This window comes from Nelusetta ayraudi, unplaced genomic scaffold (genome assembly GCF_046127955.1).
Source record: "Nelusetta ayraudi isolate G7.1 ecotype Tasmania unplaced genomic scaffold, CSIRO-AGI_Nayr_v1 ptg000011l, whole genome shotgun sequence".
Taxonomy (NCBI): domain Eukaryota; kingdom Metazoa; phylum Chordata; class Actinopteri; order Tetraodontiformes; family Monacanthidae; genus Nelusetta; species Nelusetta ayraudi.
In genome coordinates this window covers 26,446,070-26,466,872 of record NW_027466061.1, presented here as the reverse complement: position 1 = coordinate 26,466,872, position 20,803 = coordinate 26,446,070, and the positions used below count along the sequence as shown (strand labels likewise).

Below are 20,803 nucleotides of genomic sequence, written 5' to 3'. Positions count from 1 at the left end.
TGGGCCTGGCATGGCAGCAGGGATCCGCTGGTGGGTGAACGAGAGGCTCTGGGGTACCCGCGTTATTCTTGCTAAAGGCACAGAGAAACAAGGAAGGACCAGACATGGCAACCGGCTGAAAGTGCAGGTTGATTTCCTGGTTCTTTTCCAGCAGATGCACGTAGGCACGGAGCTTTGGCCTGGTTCCAAGGTTGTTTTTTTTGTCATAAATAGTTCACGTAGCAATTATTTCCCAGCTGTGTCTATAAGTAGAACAGCTGAGCCAAGCCTGAACATTTAACTGTGTCAGCAATTCAGTGTGGTGGTGGTTGGGGTGGGGTGGGGGGGACCAGTTCAAATAAAAGAGAAGCAGGTCACCAACAGCCTGTGTGTCGACTTCTGAATCTTCACTTTAGGATTAAAACAATGTTATTCAACTGTAAGTGGAGAGTTAAACTCATGTTTGGGTTTCTGCTGTCGCAGTGACACGGATTTGATGCAAAAGTCAAACCAACAGCAGCAGTGTGCACTCTGTGTGTGTGTGTGTGTGTGTGTGTGTGTGTGTGTGTGTGTGTGTGTGTGTGTGTGTGTGTGTTTAAGTGTATTGCAGGCATTAATCTCCGACTGGCCTCTGGCTGCAGCCGTCCCCTTCAAGGGCAAATGGAAGCAAATAATAGAGCAGATTAGCATAAAGTGTCAGAAAGTGGCACCAGGGATTTTGTGCCTGCGCTGCACCGTGTCCTGGTGGCGTTCAGGGAAACGGCGGCTCCTCCGAGAGTCGCTGCGTCAAGGCTGAATGTGTAATGGGACTTGGAGAAGCTTCACCTCCGTCTGGGATCGCCGAGTGAGTCCACCACACGCTCGTAGCTTCTGCAAACGCAGCACGTGGGGTCGGCCTCCTGGTTTGCAAGGGAGATTGACTCACGAGATTGGGACAACATGCAGAGATTCATTTATTTATTTATTTCTACCCCGTTTCCGTCATGTCGCTTGTCGGCCTCAATTAGTTCGGACACGTTCTGCCGCTCCGCTCATTTGCCGCCAAGAAGTTCCGCCGCGCACGCTTTGATATCTGGAGTCGTTTCCACAGCAGCCGTCCTCTCTGCGACTCCCTCGGCCTCCGGAGGGAAACGGTTTCTTCCCGTCTTTCATCCGTCCTGCTGGCCTTGAAGACGTGTAGAGTCTTATTTGTAACCCGCTGCGACACCAATGTGAAAATCAGGCCGATGTCCGTCGGAGGTGGAGGAGTGTGTGTCTGTGTGAGAAGTGTGTTTCTGCTGGCTGAGCTGCTTCAGATGCAGGAGACCAAGTTTTCCTCCTCGTTTCCATCACTCGTCTGGTCCACGTGGAAGCTGCTGGTTGCACTGTGGAGAATTAAAGTGGTGAAATTCTTGCTTTTGTTGCGTTGGGTTAGGGTTAGGGTTAATGGGTTAAGCTGCAGGGCTGAGGATAATGCTGCTGCTGCTGTAGGTGCCCAGAAGCTTCTTTCCACTGGTGGTGGTTCCTGTTCTTTGTACCGCTGTTGGCTGCTGATAAACCATTTGGACCAGTCCGGTCTCCTCTGGATTCTGTCAGGAGCAGCCGCTGAAGATGCGGAGAGACGTGAGCAGAAGACGAAAGCAGCAGACGGAGACGGACGTGGAGACCTCGGTGTCATCATGTGCTCTTATCTGCGGCTGCTCACAGCTCGCAGACGCCGCGGACGCTGAGTTTAGAGGCTCCCAGTGGAAATAATGAAAAAGAAGAATCAGCGACTGTGTCGGAGAAGCTGGACTCGTTTGACTTCACTCGACACGTGTGTGTGAGAGAGGGAGAGAGGGAGAGCACAAAGTGCTCAGATCATTTAAAAGCAGGTTTTTGACAAACCAAATGGAGAATCCATTTTTGTTTTGTTGTTGTTGTGACACTAGCCGTGCAAAGACCAACTTGTTTTAAATACGCATTTTTTCCATGTGAATATTTCAATATATCACAGTATTATCAGAAAGATGCAAGACTTTCAAATTCCTGTGCACCGCTGTGTTTTGAAACATTGTTTCTTCCAAACGTATGATGCACCACAGGAACGAACGATGAGCTCAACTGTCCCGCCTTCTGTTCCACTCTTCAGTCAATGATCGTTTGGACTCAGTGCTTCTGCTGGGAGCAACACAAACTTCTCGTCTGAAGCTCTGTTCAATTGCTGCAGGACGACAGAAGTCCAGAAGTTCCGTCCCCTCGGTTTGTCGACGGCGTCGCACTCGTCTCTCTGTGCGTTCAGTCATCGTTAATCCGCTGCGCTGTCGTCTGCGGGCTTTTCTAAAAAGATAAAGAAAGAAGGAAAACCTGCTCACTAAAAGGCTTCCTCTCTGTCTGCTGGGAAACATGACGCAGCTATTTGATGACTTCAAGCCATGCTGAGTGAGGATTCTAATTACCAGCCGGAGGGTCTTTCAGTCAGACTTTTTAATTTGGGCGCTGCCTCGGCCTTCACTTTCACCATTTGAATTCTTTGAATTCACTTGCGGCAACATCAGACTCCTCAACACTCTGCTGCTGCTGCTGCCACTGACAACACTGGTGTCATTCAGCTAGTGATGGAAGCGACAACTGTGCAACAATCTTTTTCAAAGCTGTGTGATATGACACAATGGCATGTAGGGTTTTGTGTTGTTTAAATGATGAAGTTTCAGGAGTGTAGCTCAACACTGCAGGAAGTTTGTGGTACTAAGGGTTGCTGTGTTGCGCTGTCGTTCGGAGACTCACAGCGACGATGTCCTCCACTCATCGCTCATGTTGCCATGACAACCATATACAGCCGTCACCTGCAATGCGCCGCGCAACCTGTTGAAGAGTTGCAGACCAGCAGCATCTTTTTGAATGCAGCAGGTCGGAAACTCCTGTTGGCCACTATGGGCGGCTGTGGTGCTTTTTTGATTTGAAGCATTCCAGTTTTTTACCTCAGCTTCCTGCACTTTGACTCAACAGGACCTGCTTCTGATTCCACCTGCCGCTCATCATTTATTCACCAGAAATTCTTCATTCCAGAAAAAGCACTAATGAGACATCTGTGCCTAAACTGGTAAATAATAAACACGTGGGGGGGGGGAAGAGGGGGTAAAAACGAACTCCTCACTAGTTTTGTTTTCAAAGTCTCTCTGCGACGCGAGTCCAAGGTCACCGCAGCAGTACCGATAACAGCAGCGGCACTGATGACAGGAGGTGTTTGTGCCCACAGAGAGTTGGACTTTTAGTGGCTGGAGGCTCGTCACAGCCTGACAGACGTCCTTGGCTAAACGACAGCTTGCCGACCTGAGTGGGATGAATAATGACGAGATGAGATTTCACAACCCGGACGCATCTACTGGTGTGCACGACCCTCTGTGTAGCTGCAGCTCTCCAGTCAAAACCAAAGGAAAAGACTTGATTAACATTCAGAGAAGGTTTTTTGTTTTCCCCCTTCCCCGTCTTTGGCTGTTATTGGTAAATCCTGTATGATCTTGTATGTATCTGAAAGCCTAGCTCCTCTGCAGAGCCAGAACAGGATGGAAACATCCCAGAGCTGCTGCCTGCCGGCGGATAGCCTCAGGCGTGTTGCTGCTTATTGCCGGGCAAAGCCATTATCTAAATATGACATAAACAGCGCAGGATGGGATGTTGTAAGATAACCGTCAACATGTTGCAGGCATTATTATTAGAGGCATTCAGATCCAGATCGCTTTGATTGATCTTGATAGCTGACGAGCATTGTTTTTCTGAGTGGAAAAAGGAGCAGCAAAGGCAAAATGAAGCCTCTGCAGGAGCAGCAGCGCAAGTCGCAAACTGTCTACAGGCTCAATATTCCCGGCATGTCTCCTGGATTGATCCGGTGCCCAGCCGCCGCTGCCACTCGACTCCTGCGCACAACATTTTAATGAGGAGTTGCTGCTGCTACAGAGGATGTCACTGCTGAAGAGTCGTCGAAGTTCCAAACATCACAGTTTAGAGAGCAAGGGTGAAACTGTTAAACATGTAAAGCTGCAGGCCAACGGCTTGAATCCCAGAGTGAAATCTAATGAATCCAGTAAGGTTTAAAAGAAGAGAAACCTGCTGTTTCTGTGGTTTGATGGCTTTGTCTGGTGTCCTCCACAGCAAAATGTGCAGTGGCCGACAAGGCCAAACCGCCGCGAACACAGAGATGATGCAAAACCAAAACACAGAAAACAAATGCAACAGGAAAATGCTGCAACAGGGAAGCAATGCAGAAGCAGAAAAATGCAAAAGGAACCGCAAGAGATGCACTACAAATTCACTAAACTAGGCAGAAGCGCACCAGGCCGTAGGAGAACTCCACCTGTGGGACCAGTCCCTCTACAAAGACATGAGCAAGATATTTTGGGTAATTTTTCAGAGGAGCAACAGATTTACGTACCTAATGTTAGAATGCTAGAGACTTCTCAGACTGAGTCCCCCTAGTGGCCAGATACGCTTCAGTTTTGTTCAGTGAATTTGCAGCATTTACCCCTTGGAATTGTTTTTTTGGTTTTGTGTGTTTTTTATATTTGTGCCATTTCAATTTTGCATTTGTCTTCTGGGTTTGCTTTTTTTTTTTTTGTATTTGCTTCTGCATTGTTTTGTTTTTCTTGTTTTGGGCATTTGTGTGTTTTTGGTTTTGCATCATTTCTGGTTTGTGTGCAGCATTTGACCTTTAGCCACAGATTCGCCCTTGTTGGCCACCATTAAAATTGACCTTTTTGCCATCATATATCCATCCAGCTACTATAGTAGGTCACAACTGCGAAGGTTAGTTGACGCAACTGATTGCAACAGAGGGGCAGCTGTTGTGTGGATAGATGTGAATTTCATTTGTTTGATGTTCACAAATGAGGATGTTATGGGGATAACGGGAAACAGTGGGCGGTGGGGAAAAAAACAAACAAAAGCAGCCAGTAAATAGTTCTCATAAATAAAAGTCCTGAGGGGTAGAAAATATCTTAATGCAAAGCACAACCAACACGGCAATGGTCTTTAAGTATGCAAATGGAAGAAAAATTGAGATTTATGAAGTGGTTTCGAGCAGCAGGAGGGTGAGTGGCACAGACAGAGCAGCGTGTCGACTCCAGCCACCTCGTTATAAAGGTCATCAGTGGTTCTTCTCCTCTAGCCTCTGATTAAAACCATTGTTTATATTAAAGGGACTTTTAACTGCAGGCTGGCGCGGAAATAAGGTCATCAGACAGAATTACAAGGCTGCGCCAGAATTTATGCTGCACTAATAAACACAAATTTATGCCCAAACACTTGGACACGGAGGTGTTTGATGAGGAGCAGCTCTGTTAGCAAAAAGAAAAGAAACAAGCTTCAAAACGGAACAAGTGTTTGATGAGAAAATGTACTACTGAGAGAAATCTGCCAGTGTTTCTGATCTTTCAATTGAAAAATCTTGTATCACCTGTTATCGTCCCACCTTTTCCTGTGCCTCACTGAGCCGAATGAACCGAATGACTCATTGAAGAGCATCTACAGGTTCAAACACATCATGTTTAAAGCTTTTGCAAAATGATTAGCTAATTTGCATTTTTAGGTTTTTTTTTTTGGAACTCATCTGTGAATGAACTGCCTTGAAAATACATACAAAATTAAGCTTTTGCTTCTCTTGCTTGCTTCATTTTTTTTGATAAGTTTAATATGTCCACACCCTCTACCAAGTTGGCTCTGCCCTGTGAGACTGTCCCGTTTTTTCCTCTCTTTCCAAAACGTGGAAAGAGACAAAGACAGACAATTCATGGCAAAAACACATGTTCAGGGACAAAGAGTCATGACTATTGGTCGAATGACTCAGCTTCCCGTCTCCTCGTCACTGTGAACTCGGACACTCGGAAAGTGGATTGAAGTAATGAAGTTGTAACTTCCTCCTCTGAGATTCTCTTTCTTTGAAGTTTCCTCTCGCAGAGATGAGCAGGTCTGACTGTAAAAGAAGCAGCACAGCTTTTTCGAAAGAAACAGCAGCTACCGCAGCAGCCACAGCTCCCCTCCTGCCGAGCTGCACTGATCTGAGACCGAAGCACGTGCAGGGGACACGCTGTGTGTGTTGTTGAAGTCTGAGGTTGCCACTGGCAGCTTTAGCATGACATCAAGAAAGTGTGAGTGAGAATCCGATCATCTTTGTGTGTGACACCAGTTTATTAATCAACACAGAAGTCCTTCTAAGCCTTGACATGTCTTTCTCTGAGCTACAGGGGGCGCCACAGCGTTCCTCTGAACCAATTGGAAGTTTCAGGTCAGTGAGTTCAACTGAGCCCAAATTGATCAACACCAATAGGTACCAACACCAACAGGTATCAATAAAGTTTCAATCTAATCTAATCTAATTACATTGTAACAAACTCATAACGCCATGTTCCTGCTCTGATTTGAGACTGGATTCGCAGATTAATATTTTCAATGTCTACAATAGAAATAATTTCCTTACATAAGAGGATCACATGACTGCCCACAAAAAAATCAAAGAAATGGAAGTGAGAGTGTGTGTTGCATATCATCAGTCACGTAAAATCAATACAATGACAGTAGCATGTGCGCAGGTCACTGATCAAAGGAATCGAAGGTGCACAAGATCAAAGTAGACTTTAATCCGCGACTCCTTTACAGATGACATTAGAATTTAGATTTTGCCTCCCGTCGCTCCAGAAAGGTCGACAGTTACGTAGCTGCTTAGCGTTCGCTAGCTAGCTCGTTAAACAGTCAACAAAATTTCTTTCGTTGGTTTTTCGGAAACGCCGCTGGAGTCCACATCTTTTGTGAAGGATGCACGCGAAAGTAGCCACACCCTACGGGGTGAAAACCCTGCTGGAGTGCATGGCCCGGGCGGCGCTGCTGGCGCAACCGGACGACATCTCCACCTTTCTGACTCTGTACCTGAAAAACATGTTCCGGTCCAGGACAGAGGACGGCAAAGACGTCAAGGTGGTGGCCTTCGACTATGAGGAGGACTGGGGTGAGTACCGCCTTAGGCCCCAGTGACTCGGCTCCGGGTGGGCGGGGAGTTTAATTGTCAGTTGAAGATAGCTGGTTCAGGTTGACTAGTGGCTCTAAAGGACTCACTGAGGTGAATTACAAGAAGTGGAAAAGACTCGTTAGATTAGGGAGTTGTAGGTAAATGTAAACATGGGTGAACTGTCATGTTTATCTTCTGTTTTTTTTTCATTAAAATAATTCTGTACTTGCAGAGAAAAACATCTTAAGAAGAGACGAAAGGCCAACATACAAACCTGCAGCCGTTTTCCCTGAAATCCCTCTTCCAAGTCTGAAATATGAAGAGCCGTTTGGTACGTATATGCTTATACTGTACATATTTATATATATGGCTGAGATTTGTTACATTGTTCCAAAGCATCAGTTCAAATCAACGCATAGTTTTCTCTCTGTCGTCGTGTTAAAACTCTGTTGTTGTTTTTCCAGTGCCAGCTGCGGCTCCCAGCCCAGACGACGAGGCTCCAGTAGGACCAGACATGGATGTGGAGGAGTTGGAAAAGGAACCCTCAGGTTGGAGAACTCAATTTGTTCAGCACCGGCTTAAGCTTCTCCCCTTCTGTGGAACAGGTTATGTTGAAGGTTAAAGTCCCACTGACATCCTGAAGGATGCGAACACTGCTGATATTGTGCTGAGCGAGTAATCGAGTGAACCTAAGATTCTGGGTGACATACTGCTGTCATAACTTCTGAGGTTTTAAAAGTAATGCTTTGTGGACCCATTGTTCAATTCAAGGTGCTCTTTGGAAAAGGATATCTGTGATATAAAAAACAAAAAATTATCCAAGGCACTCTGCTGCAAACAATAAAATGCCTTCATTTGATTGACCCTGTCATAGTGACATACTGTATGTTCAAAGACTGTTGTCTGTGTTGGTGATCAACCAATGTGATGTGTCCACTTCAGGCTGTGGAAAAATTTGCCCATGCAGAGAGCATTGCTAGGCTCCACCTTACAGGTAACCAAGCTGAATGAAGTGTTAAAACTGTGTTGCAGCTGCAGCTCCCAGCCCAGAAGAGGGTGCTCCAGTTGGACCAGACACGAATGTGGAGGGGTTGGAAGAGGAACCTTCAGGTTGGAGAACAGAACACGCTTCCAATTCTTTCAGCACCGGCTTGGTCTTCTCTCCCTCTGTGGAACTCTAGAAAGGTTATGTGGATTAGAAAATGTCACCGACGACACTGTGGCGAGCGAGGAAACCGGTGAACTTTAGGTTTCGGGCGACCGACAGCTCTAACAGCTTCTGAGGTTCGTTGTGGTTGCCAGGGCATCCCTGAGCTCACCGGGTCTGGATCTGAAGTCTTTTATTTCATGATTGGTTCAATCCGGCACCAATGACTCTGCCTTCACACTCCTGACAGTTAAAGGCTTGTTGCTGTATGACCAGACAATTTTGTCTGCTTCTTTGGGTGTTTTTGTTTATTTTTAATTAGCTTCTTTCATGTCTTGGCAGTGAGAAGTCCGCCTGTTTGGTTGTCAGCGCCTCCAGCTCAGCCGCCCAAACAAGCCGAAACTAAGCCTTGTGTGCCGCCAACTATGAGGGCCATGCACAAACTGGTTCCAAAGGAGGAAGCTGCGCCCGTGCTGTTTCCAGGTAAACACAACACGGCTAGATATATCCAGCAAATAGCTGGGACCTCCAAGTAGGAAATACATTTATTTTATATATAAGTTTAAGAGTCGTGACTGTTGCATTACAGTGAAGTTGTGCATTGTTGTTGCATTTTACAGCGAGAAGACCGCTGAAACAGCCAGTGAGGACGGAGGCCAAACCATCATCTTCCACGACTCCGCCTCCAGCGGCCGGCGGATCTGCCAGGCCGCCTGTCGAGGGACCTAGTTTGTCTTCCCTCTGGTTTCCCAAGGAAGGGGATTTTTTTGCCCAAACTACCATGGAGAAATCCTTAAGCAGCAAGCAAAAAGTTCCCTTGCCGGGGAAGGAGAAGAAGGAGCACGTCAGGACACGTCGCCTGCCGTCCCACAAACTCCCCAACCAAGAGAACATCGGCACGCAAACCGGTGACGTGAAGCCGGACGAGTCTCCCAGGTTCAGGACAGACAGAGTTTTGTCTCTTAGAGGGCAGCCAGAGCCAAAACCGGGTGGTCGATCGGCGCGCTCCTTGTATCCACCACCCCTGCGGAAATCTACCTCTGAGATCCCCAAACAGGTCAAAAAGAAACTCATCAAAAAGCCCGACAAGGACTTTGTCTGTCACGACCTCGAATGCCCATATCACCACAAACCCGGCCAACAGTTTGCAGTCGCCTGCCCACTGCAGCCGATGGGAGCCAGCAGAGAGTCCAGGGGTCGTGTCCCGGAAATGTGGTCGGGGGCGGCGAGACCGCTGAGAACCAAGGCGCCGTACCGGCCGAAGGGAGGCTACCTGTACGACCCCGAACTGGACACAAAGAAAACGCGAGGCTCCAGGAAACCCGTGCTGCACAGGCCCAGCAGCGCCGAGAGCCTCTTCCTCATTGTCCGGCCGCCGTCGTTGGGCGGCAGCGACAGCGCGCAAGCTGGGGGTGCGGCGGCGGCGGCGGAGGCGGTGCCGGCGGCGGCGGGCTCGCACGGGGTGCAAGTCGTCCCAGAGGTGACGCCGCACTTTGCCAGCTTCATCAAGCACCGGTGTTTGTACCTGCAGGACAGGAGCACCCGCGCGCTCTCCCCGACCATGTGCACCATCAAGATTCCGCAGGGGCCCGTTACCAACCTGCAGTCGGTCCAGAACATGCAGTCGCACCTAACGCAGTGCAACCAGCTCCATGAGATCCGCTGGATCTAGAGTTTTGATGATCTCGGCAGGCCCCCTCTGACCTTCAGCCTGACACGCTAAAAAGTTTGATTTGGGCTTATCAGACGTGGCTCATTGTATATAATACTGACGCAGATGATAAAGGAGGGTTTGGAAAATGCCAATCAAGAAACTTTTGGAGGTGGAGTCTCGCAATCAAATAAATGTAGAATTTTTTTTTAGATATCTGTTTGGTTTCAGATGTCTTCCAGTCAGGCTGGCTACTTGAGGCCAAACTGCATTCATGTCAGATGAGCTGTCAGGAGTTACTGCAGATGAATTTTTTATAAAAATGATGAGCGAAACATAGGCTAACTTTTGGAAAATTACTTTGAAAATGAAAAACAAACAAAAGAATGTTAGTGCGCCAACCTTTTTGCGTATTACTGGTTGTTCCAAAGGCGTTTCAAACGTATATTGTTTCGCTTGTCTTTTCTTCTTGTTGTCTCGGATACTGAAGATAGAATTCTTTCACTGTGTGAACACGAGGCAAGAACAAAGAAATGGTTGCACTCTCACTTTATCTGAGAGGGGCAAAGTGCTGTCCAAGCAGCACGACCATAAATAAGAAGCAGCAAACAGATGTACTATTTTCTTCTTGTGCCGTCAAACTGAAGAAAACCAAAACAGCACTCAGCTACGGGGAGCCATTTGTAACACAGCAGAGGTCAAAATCATTTCAAAACTGCCATGAAAACGGTGAGGCTGACCAAAAAAGAAATGTTCTGCTTATTTTCTATTGTTTTCTGGGCTGAGTGCAGCCTCACTTATCATATCAAGTCTTCTCTTCAAAAAACTGTTCATAAAATAGACTTGAGGCAGATGTGCCACCCTGCAGTCAAATTGTACCTCGGGGCGTTTATTTCTGCCGCAACATCACGGATTCCACGATCAGAGGAATCTTGGGAAAGTTTGGCTGCGCTGTTCATCTTTTGACGCCGTCTGCAGAGCAGCGGGCGTGGCGATAAAGTGGATATTATGGACATCTAACAACAGGCGGGCTGCTGCCAGCGGTTCCTCCCGAGAGCAGCAGGAGATGATAATGAAAACATGACACATGGTTGCATCCTTGCAGAACACAGACCGAGATTCCTTCCTGGCTGATACGAGCCGGCAGAACCTCGGCGCTGCAGAGGCTTCGTCGCACAAAAGCTTCCTGCGGGTGTGTGTATTGTTATGACGCTGGTAAATCTGCGGCACGCAGGCTGTGCAGGATGTTTGAGGGCGGCGGTGAAAAGGTGCATCACCATGATGATGAAGTGCTGCAGACTAAAAGAAAAAACAAAAAAACTCCTGCTGCAGGGGAACGTTGGCGCCGTGCAGGCAGCAGATGAGCTTCACACTGAAGAGGAGGGTCAGCGATGAATGGATGATTTATGTGTGCAGATTCTTCGATGAGGTAACAGGAGGTTTCTCATGACGCTTATCAGCAGCAGCAACCTTGAGAGTTTGTGAGTCAACGAGACAACAATCTGGGTGGCAACAACAGTTTTGTTTTGTTTTGTTTTATTGAATTTTTATTTGAACAAACTCAGGTCTGGTAGTTTATGGAGCAGCGATCAGCTGTCCAGGTTCTCCGCGCTGGGAGGAAAACAAGCTTCTGTTCAAGTTCCGGCAAGTTGATTTCATTGCCGCCTCAATTAAAATCTGCAAAAATGGCAGTTTTCATTTAATCACAAGACAAAACACAGCAGTGTCACCTAACATCTCTTTTTCTTTGTGGCTTAAAGTGCTTGTTTTGCACTGTTTTCCAGCCTCTGCAATGTGTTGGGGCTGATCATTAACTCTGCTCTGACACAAAGTGATTTTTATTTATTTATTTATTTATTTATTTATTTTCGCTGCCAGCAGCCAGTTTACTGATGCAGCTGTGAATGAACGACCTGCTGACTCACAGTCAGGACTGCAGCGTGGCGTCGACGGCCTTTCGGGGACGGAGCTCCTGATTGCCCATTAATGTCTCAATAAACGTGCGTGCGGCCAGAAAGTATTTGCATAGCGCCACATTATTTGCCTTAAACGGCGAAATAATCTATGAACTCTGGATCCTGAGCTCAGCGAACCACAAACGGCTCCGCTCTGATTCAGCAGGAGCCCAAATTAATTCCGCACTCAGCGGTTTGAGCTCCTGCCGAGAACAGACTCAGCTGCAGCTGCAGCCAAACTTTTCTTCTTCTTTTTTTTTTTATCACCATTTAGATTTAAGATTCAGACCAACTCCTCGAGTGATTGTAGGAATCTTCACGCTGAGTGCTGAGGAACATTTATATACCAATGTAAATCCTGACCTGTCGGGATTTACTGCTATTGATTCCGGTTCAGCACAGTGTCGTTTCAAAGGGTGTGAATCAGACGAGTCAGAGTCGAGGTTCGCGTCACTTTACACTGCAGGTGAGAGCGTGAATTGTGTGTGAGATGGTGGTGCGGTGGTTAGCGTTGTCGCCTCGCAGCAAGAAGCTCGTGGGTTTGATCCCAGGCCTGGGGCCTTTCTGTGTGGAGTTTGCATGTTCTCCCTGAGTCCGCGTGGGTTCTCTCCGGGTTCTCCAGCTTCCTCCCACAGTCCAAAAACAAGCTTGTGAGGTGAACTGGAAACTGGTCGTGTGTCTTTGTTTGTCTTTTTATGTGGGCCTGCGATGAACTGCCGACTTGTCCAGGGTTTAACCCTGCCTTCAGATCCCACAAACCTGAGTGCAGGGGGAAGCAGGTGTAGAAGATGGATGGATGTCTAAAAATTAACACCTCCACAATTTGTGACCCATGAGGTTGCGTAATGTCTTTGTTTCATTGCTGTTGCCGATGCTGGCTCATGACCCCCTCTTGTTAGTGTCAAAGGGCGGAGCCAACATCTGGCTGGGAGCCAAGGCAGTGCCCTTTGTGACGTCACTAATGGGTGGTGTCCAATTTTGGACTGGAAGGATTTTCTTGTTTCTGGGGAATTAACTGAAAGGATGCTATTGTGAAAATTCTGTTTTCATTATGAAATGTGCAACATTTAATCAGCTTGAGGGATATATAATTTGAATAACTGACTCTTATGCGTCTTTGTTGGTATATTATTGTAATTTCATTATTTTTGAGATTTTGATCCTGGGGCTCATAGTTTGAACAAATTGCTGCACAATTTCAGCAAAACTACGTTGCACCTTCTTTGTTGTTATTTTGGATCTTGAGCCAAAATGTTTCCAAATTTCTTTGTCTGAAATTCAAGAGGTTGTGGTTCATCCCTCGAACCAAACTACAACTACTGGTGTTGCACGTGCTTTATTTCTCCATGCCTGAGCCAAGCTGTTAGCACCAGCTAACAATGAAACCACCTCTGGAGAGCTGAGGTCAAACCTGTCGCTAGGCTTTTTTTTTTTCTCTTTTCATTTGTGAAAAAAAAAATCAAACCCAGTAGTTTATCTGCCCTCCTGCCTGCCTGCCTGCCTCAGTGTTCAGTAATGGATGTTTACCAGGGAGGAGGAACAGTTTGTTTGGAGCAGCTCAGACGCTGTCAGCAGGAGGCCGCTGAGCAGAGAAACAAGCATCAGCTGCGACAGGAAGAAGCAGGAGCAAAATGTTCAACCATGCATGGGAAGACGGGCAAAATCAAGGGTTGGCTGACGGACAGACAGTGACACATCAACCAAAATTGGTGGGGAGAAACAGAGCAGGAAATTACATACGCGAAGAAGGAACATACTCTAAGGAGGATGTAGCCCCAGGCAGCGTTAAACGCATTAGGAGTTGCTAATTATTTTATTATGGAGCAGCGGGGAACAGGTTATTACTACCAGACATGAAAAATTGTCCATGTGTCTTTTTCAAAGCCTCAGAACCCAGAAATTCAGCTCTGATTCGATGGAAGTGACTCAAACCAACCGGTGCCGACAGAGTCATTCCTACAAATTCCACCTCGATTTAGATAAAAAAAAAAAAAAAAAGGACAGAAAAAGATTGAGGCTATTTGAGAAACTGCCTCAAATTCTCCCACTATTATTGAAGATGGAAGACATTTAAGATTGCTCATAATCAAATCTTTTTTTTCTTTAAATGCAGTTTTTATAGCGAGTTACATCATTTGTTTCAGAAAATGACTTTCTGAAAAGTTTGAAATTACTTTTTGACAGAGCAGATCCTGCATCGCCGTGTCAATGCAATGGATTTTGTCACAAAAAAATTGTCAGAACTGCTTATTGTCAAGACGTCTCTCTCTCTCTCTTGTTCAGCTCAGAAACTTCACGTCAGGTCCAGACTGGACCACCTGCAGACCAACGGCGGTTCAGACTACCAACGCCCCTCCTCTCCCCTCCTCCTCCTCTCCCCTCCTGCAGTGCAGTTTCACGCTTTTAGCACAAGTTTTGTTCCAGTCGAGAGCCGCCGTCTGTCACGGCTGACAGGCTGCCGAGGCTGGGAGCTGGTTCTGCCTCTCCAGCCCTCGCGCCCTGCAGCTCCGGCTCTAATAGGAAACTCTCCACGACTCCCCTCGGGGCTCCTGAGCTCAGTATTAACCTGCAAAACTGCTCGGTTGAGTTGCCTGTCAGGCCCTGCGGGGCAGCTTTTGGCAGCAATATCTGGTTTGTGCTACATGCAGCAAAACTATTTGGTTGTCAGTGTGTGTCACACTGTCATTTTTGACTCATTTCAGGCTACTGAGAATCTGAGTGCATCAATCAGCGTCCGTTGGGCGGGAGGAGGAGGGAGTTGCAGCCAAGGTTTGGCTGGTCAAGGCCTTCCGACTCAGACAGAATTATACACGTTTTGCACCATGTTGCTTCTTCCCTTTTCCCCCTTTTTGTTTCACTGATGTTCTATATTTTCCACCAGTTTTTTTGTTGCTACTGTGACCCGTCAGGAATCAGTGAGCGACCGGTCTGCCAACCCGCAGACATATATGTGGAGATATTTATGACTATGTGTGCTTTCATGAGTGGCTCAAAGTTGTCGCCATTCATCCCCTGACAACCTCCTCCTACAGGCCGCCGTCGTTTCTGGCCCATTGCCCGCCGCTTCCAACAGCTGCTGAGTGGAAAATGATCCGATGGCTCAGAAATTCCCCACCAGGACTCATCGTAGTTTGGCTCCGCCGTCGGGTTCCATCTTCACTCGGCTCTCCCCGTCCCGCCTCTTTGTCGCTGACGGCGGGAGCTAAGTGAACAAGGACGTAATCACAGCGGCATATTCATCCCGTTTCCATTAACCTCGGTCCATTTCTCTTCTTTGCTCCGACGGCCGCAGATTCTCCAGCTGGTGCCTCCTTCTCCAGCCACTCCCGCAGGTGTCTCACTCTCCAAAGTGAAATGAACACCGCGGTTTGTGGTCGGGGGAAAATGTCCGCAGGCAAATGACTCCTCTCCTCCCTGTTTCTTTTGTAAATCACAATGAATGCCCCTCCCAGCTGGCATGGAGAGAAAGCAGGGCTACATCCTGGACAAGTCGCCAGTTTATTGAAGAACGACACAGCTTCACATTCACAGACATGCCATGGAGTGTTCAATGCACCTCATTTGCATGTTTTTGGACTGTGGGAGGAAGACGGAGAACCCGGGGAGAACCCACACAGACACAGGCAGAACATGCAAACTCCACACAGAAATACCCCAGACCCAGAATCAAACTCACTGCCTTCTTGCTGTGAGGCGACAGCGCTTACCACTGCACCCACAAATTATTTGTACCTTTAGTCACAGCAGACTCGGGAGTAAGCCTGCTCAGCTTTCTGTCCTCAGATGGACGGAGGTGATCTGCACTCATCTGGATACAAAACTGAGCTTCAGAGGAACTGACATTCAGAAGAAGGCGACAATATTGACTTTAGGGTCTGATTTCCCTCCTGATGCTGAAGAGGCGAAAGGCATCTGCAGAGATAAGCTCCCCGATCAAGATGACATTTCAAACATCACAACTTGTCTGGTCTCGTGCATGAAACAGCGGCCATGATTCCTGCGTGCAGTCACAGAAATCGCCTCAAACAGCCTCGGCTGTGGCTCGTCTTGAAAGAGAAGTTGCCTCTTTTGAAGCGGAGGTAGCTGAGATAAACCAAACGTCTCTCCAGAGGTATCAGCTAAAACATTCTATCCACGCTCTCGTTGTCGTCGCCAACGCCGTCACTGTGACAATAAAACCCCTGACTTTGACGAAGACATTTACATTTCCTGCTGCCCTCCATTCGCATCAGATACGCGGCAACTACATTAAGTCAGTTGTCAGCAAAGAGTGCGGAGCAGCGAAGAGGGTGAGAAAAAGAAACCTTATCCCATTGTTGAATTTAATTGGTGTTAGTATTATTTCCATGATCAAATTCAGCCTCCTTTCACCATGCCTGCTCTATTCAAATGTGCAAATCAAGATAAAACTGCTGCGTTTTCATCTGGAGTCTCATAATGAACGTGTGCAGTTCTTGTTGCTTTAAGAGGGGTGACGAGAGTTTCCAGTCATCTGGGAGCTGCTGAAGGATACAACGGTGAAAGGCCTAGATCACTAAAGTGATGATCTTTCAATTAATTTACGTGACTTGAGCACAACTTGAAGAATTGTTGTTGTGCAAATCACCAAACTGATTTTAATAATACCTGGAAATGTTTGTGTTGCGATGTGAGACCAGTTTGGACCAGTTGGGTGGAAGAAATCCATCTGCTGTGGGTCCAAAGAAGTCCTTTCATCTCAGGATTTGGCTCATCGGCCAAATCAAAATTAGTTTGTGCTGGTTACCAACCCAACTGCAAACATGTAACAAGTGGCCAATGAAAAAGAAGTTAGGAAGTTGGGAACAGGAAGTGGCGTGCAGGAATGCTGATTTTAATGCTTCAGAGACATGAGGACGGGAGGTTGTGTGAGCTGAGAGGGAAACGTCCCTGTTCCTCAGATCTTTTATACCAGTTAAGTGATTTTATTTATACGAAATCAAATCCCGTTAATCCCGCTAATCCTGTTGGCTGCAGCCTAGAATACACACAACGACAGTGAATTTAATTACCGAGGAGAAAAGAGTCGACATTTCCTGGCTCGTTTATTAGCACTGTTGTTTGACTGGTGCTTGCAAAAAATGGTGCGGCAGCTTTTCTGGGAAATTGCTGAGTGCTTGTTTTTTGTTGGTTCCCTTTGTTTTGGCTGGATGCTACACTGAGAGAGGGAAACCCATAAAGCACTGCAACACAATAGTGATTTGTTAGGTTTGTCTTTTGGGTTTGTTGCTTTGTGCTGCTTCTTTCCAGTAATTTCAGGATGTTTCAGTGAAATTGCTGGGTGCCACTGCTTTCCTGGAAAGCTTGACTCGTTAATGGGCTTTCTGTGTTTATGTAGATTTAGACGTCTTCAAACCAGTTCACTCCCTTTTCCTCAATTCGCTGCATTTCTCAGTGTCATGGTGTTCAGTCAGCAGCAGAGTAAGAACCTTCAGCCCCTTCGGTCTTTTGCTTGTCTTCTCCTGAGGAAATGTTGTGCAGCTCTCATCAAACTGCAGCATCCACGCTGACACAGACGCTTTAGACGAGCTAGCAGCAGTTTCCTGTTTCTTTCTCCTCAAAACAGGCTGATTGGCCCAGTCACACTCTGAAAGACTGAGGTAGGTTTCATCCTCTCCAAAAGAGGCTTTATCTTCTAACTGACATGTCCTTGTCCTCTTCTCTCCTTTGGAGTTTTTTTTATTTTAAAATCTTTGGATGTTTTTTTTTTAATTTATTTTGTTTTTGTAGGAATGCTACACTGTCCTTGTTGCACAATTTTGGTATTGAGATTTGGTATTTTGCTAAAGCTTTGGCAGACCAAACTGCGATCCGAAGAGTGTTCGGCAGCAAAACAGTCAAACTGAGCCAGAGAGAGAATCAGACAATTTTTGTCTAATGAGACAAAATATTTGAGTGCAGACACTAAATTGGCCAGTTAGCTGCTGGATTCTGTCGGTTTTTGCAAAGTGACTTGAAAGAATGTTGTGTTGTGGCTCAAGATTTTGTAAACACACACACACACACACACACACACACACACACACACACACACACATTTTGCACTTTAACTCCACAGATTGTTGCCGCTAGTTCCCTCTCTCCAGCTCTCTCGCTCTCTTACTCTGCTTCACTGCTGCTGCAGGTGCCCCCTGCAGTCATCCAGCTGGTTTGAAAAGAGAATTTTTTTTGGGGGGGGCCCTACCTCCTCATTATCCAGCTGCTCTCCCTGTGCATTTTCACTCCAAGTATAGTGGGTGCTTGTAAAAAAAAAAAGAAAAAAAGAAAATAGAAAGAAATCTTGGGCAAGAATGAAAATAAGTTAAACTGAATTCCTTCAGAATAATTTCACGCCCCCGGCTGCTGCTGCTGGCTTGTCACCCATCCATCCATCCAACCATCGATCTCATCATCTTGTCAGTCTACAGCATATTGGGCAGCAGGATTCTGGCAGTTGCCAAAATGCCAAAAGTTAGAATGCCAAACAAATAGGAATCTAAGCAAACACAGCCCCTAATGAAATCCACCATTAAAAATATATATAAATATATAAATGCTGTGACATTCTCGTGTGCTTAATTAATTTATGAACGCCATGATTAAATTTCCAGCCCCGACTTGAGTCGATGATTTTCGCCCAGACAAATTTCCTCCAAGAAAAAAAAAACATTTCTAATGAAGGAGGTGAAATGAAATTCTATTTCCAGGTTTAATGAAACTCGTGCTCCCGCCTCACTTTAATGAGTCCATTAATGCACAAAAATAGTAAAGCTGCGCAGGAATCCATTTACTCTGCACTTATCTACAGAGCCCCTCTCAGCGCGCTAAAAAATGTTTTATGTCTTATCCCCTGTTGGAAAGAGTTTGTCCAGGCCTTCCACAGCTCAGCACTAAATATACAGAGCTGTATTTTCAGCCAAGGATGAATCCATGCATGTTCCCGTAAGGTGCCCAATACTGACGGATGCATTAGCGGCGGGTTTGTCTTACTGCAGTAAATGGATGCTATATGGATTGTTGACTGTTCAATACAGCAAATGCATTAGTAACGGTGGGGGGGTGGGTGGGGGGGAACACCCTGTTTTCAGGCTTTTGGCTTTTTGTTGCGCAGCAGAAACCCTGCAGTGAACACACAAGCTTCAAAAGATGTTTTTTGCTGGAAGCAGGTGAGCCAAACACACAAAGCAGAGCTGAGACTGAGAAAGTCGTGAGACTTCCTCCTCACTTGTGGATGTTTTACTTTTTTCTTTTCCCTCCATGTTGCCTTTTGGAGGGAACAAAGTGAGTCGAGCAGACCTGCTTCCTCTTGCTGCATAAGGCGACAACAACAACAACAACAACAACAATAGATGATGATGAGATGGTGTGAAATAGAAGAAGTAGCAAAATATCTAACCATGATGAGCACCTTCTGTAAACGGGCTGAACAAAAACATCCTGGAAGTGAAGAGAAACTCACGTGTGCTTGGCCCTACCCAGACAGGAAGTAGCTCTCCGAAGATGCCGCGCAGGTGTTTTTTCTTCCATCTGCCAAACTGAAGCAAATCCACTCTGAGCTTCTCCAGACGCCAGGCTCTCAGCTCAGCCCAGGTGCAGCTGTGGTTGGCAGGAGAGCGCTCAGTGTAGTTTGCACTTTCAGGGTTTTTTTTCTTTCTACTCAGCCACTAACTAACTCTATGAGAAGTTCATTAAGCGAGCAGACAGCAAAGGTAATTATAAGAGTCGTTAAAGTGCGGCAGCGCTGGTGGGTGTTGTTCGTCAATCCCCTATTAATATTAAATATTCCTCCATCTAATCTCCCCAGAAAGCATCTTGATTAATCAGCAGTCGTCAGGGGTTTAATGGGGGATCGTGAGACAATAAACCTCCAATGTTTTACACTCAAATAGGATTTAGAAAAAAAAAAACGTGATTTTATTTTGACGCTCGGGGAGACTTACGGTTGGACATTGAGCACTGTTTACTCACACAAAAAGGTATTCTAAACTCTAGCAGACAGATTTGCAGTGGCCATTTTGATAATGCTGTTTCTGCAGCCTTGGCGCAACACATAAAAGCCTCACCCCCGAACCATCGTCCCGGTTCAGGGTCCAGACTTAATAAATACCTTCCTGTTTCATAAAGCTTAGATTTTGGAACAACTCACAGAGTTTTTGCTACTGTCACTATCCTTCTACCACCTGTTCACACAATACTGCACTTAAAAGTGTACAGTCCAGAAAGTCTCAGACTCCAGACTAAATCTGACCAGATGATTATTAAATTAACAGCTGATTTTCTCCCATCAAAGACTTTTGTTTTCTATACGGACAGCAACCATTCAACCATACATGTGTTATACTTGCCAGCAAAGTAATGATGATGACTACCTTTTGTCCTCTTTTTCGAAGAATAAATGAGAGGAGAGTGCAGGCTGCAGCCACAGTGAGGTCCAGGTCCAGAGTTCATTTTTTTCATCTTCCATTTTTCTCTCGTTGAATCACTGAATCGAGTAAATGGCCCCAAAATTCCCCCTAAGTTCAGAGCGCAATCTGAACTCTCTGACTCCACCCTCCTGCCAGATTTTTTTATTTTCCCCAATTCTCATCTTCTCACCTGACATATGGTGCATGGCATCTGAAATGCTACACTGCACAGTCTAAATGTGAGCAAGAGGATGTTCTTAAAAACATCCTCTTGCTCTGGCCTCAGACATCGACCGTAGGCACGAGTAGTTGTTCGTTAAGAAAAGTTAAGGAAATACACCCCTGACTGTTTGTCCTGCCTGGTGCTGTCCAGCCGCCGTGCGGCGCACGTAATGCCCTCAAGCGACTTAACTTAGGAGAGAAAAACTTCCCCCTCCTGCTCCGACTCTGGCTGCTCGCGGTGCGATCCATTAACATGGACTATGTCAAAGAGCCAACTTCCCTCTGAATCTCATCGATTTCCTCTCGGGTTTCCGGCGGCTTGATCTGCGCTCAGCCCTTTAAAGGAACTCGGAGCGTGTCCGCTCTGTTTCTGCAGCGAGACCCGCTGGCCGGCCAGACGGCCTCCAACAGCTGACAGCTGCCGCCGTGAATATAAAAGCGCCGTCCGAGGGCATCGATCGCCTCACGCCGTTTCTGCTCCAGCTGTTCAGC

The 20,803-nt window shown here is 46.6% G+C and overlaps 1 protein-coding gene across 1 annotated transcript; it reads left to right on the top strand.

The window, feature by feature from the left end:
• Positions 1-6,620: 6,620 nt before the first annotated feature.
• On the top strand, positions 6,621-9,932 carry LOC142885619 (uncharacterized). Its single transcript, XM_076022257.1, has 5 exons — positions 6,621-6,934; positions 7,167-7,265; positions 7,967-8,044; positions 8,424-8,564; positions 8,702-9,932. Exons 1-5 carry the CDS (start codon positions 6,745-6,747, stop codon positions 9,751-9,753), a joined length of 1,560 nt encoding a protein of 519 aa, XP_075878372.1. The 5' UTR covers positions 6,621-6,744; the 3' UTR covers positions 9,754-9,932.
• Positions 9,933-20,803: the final 10,871 nt, after the last annotated feature.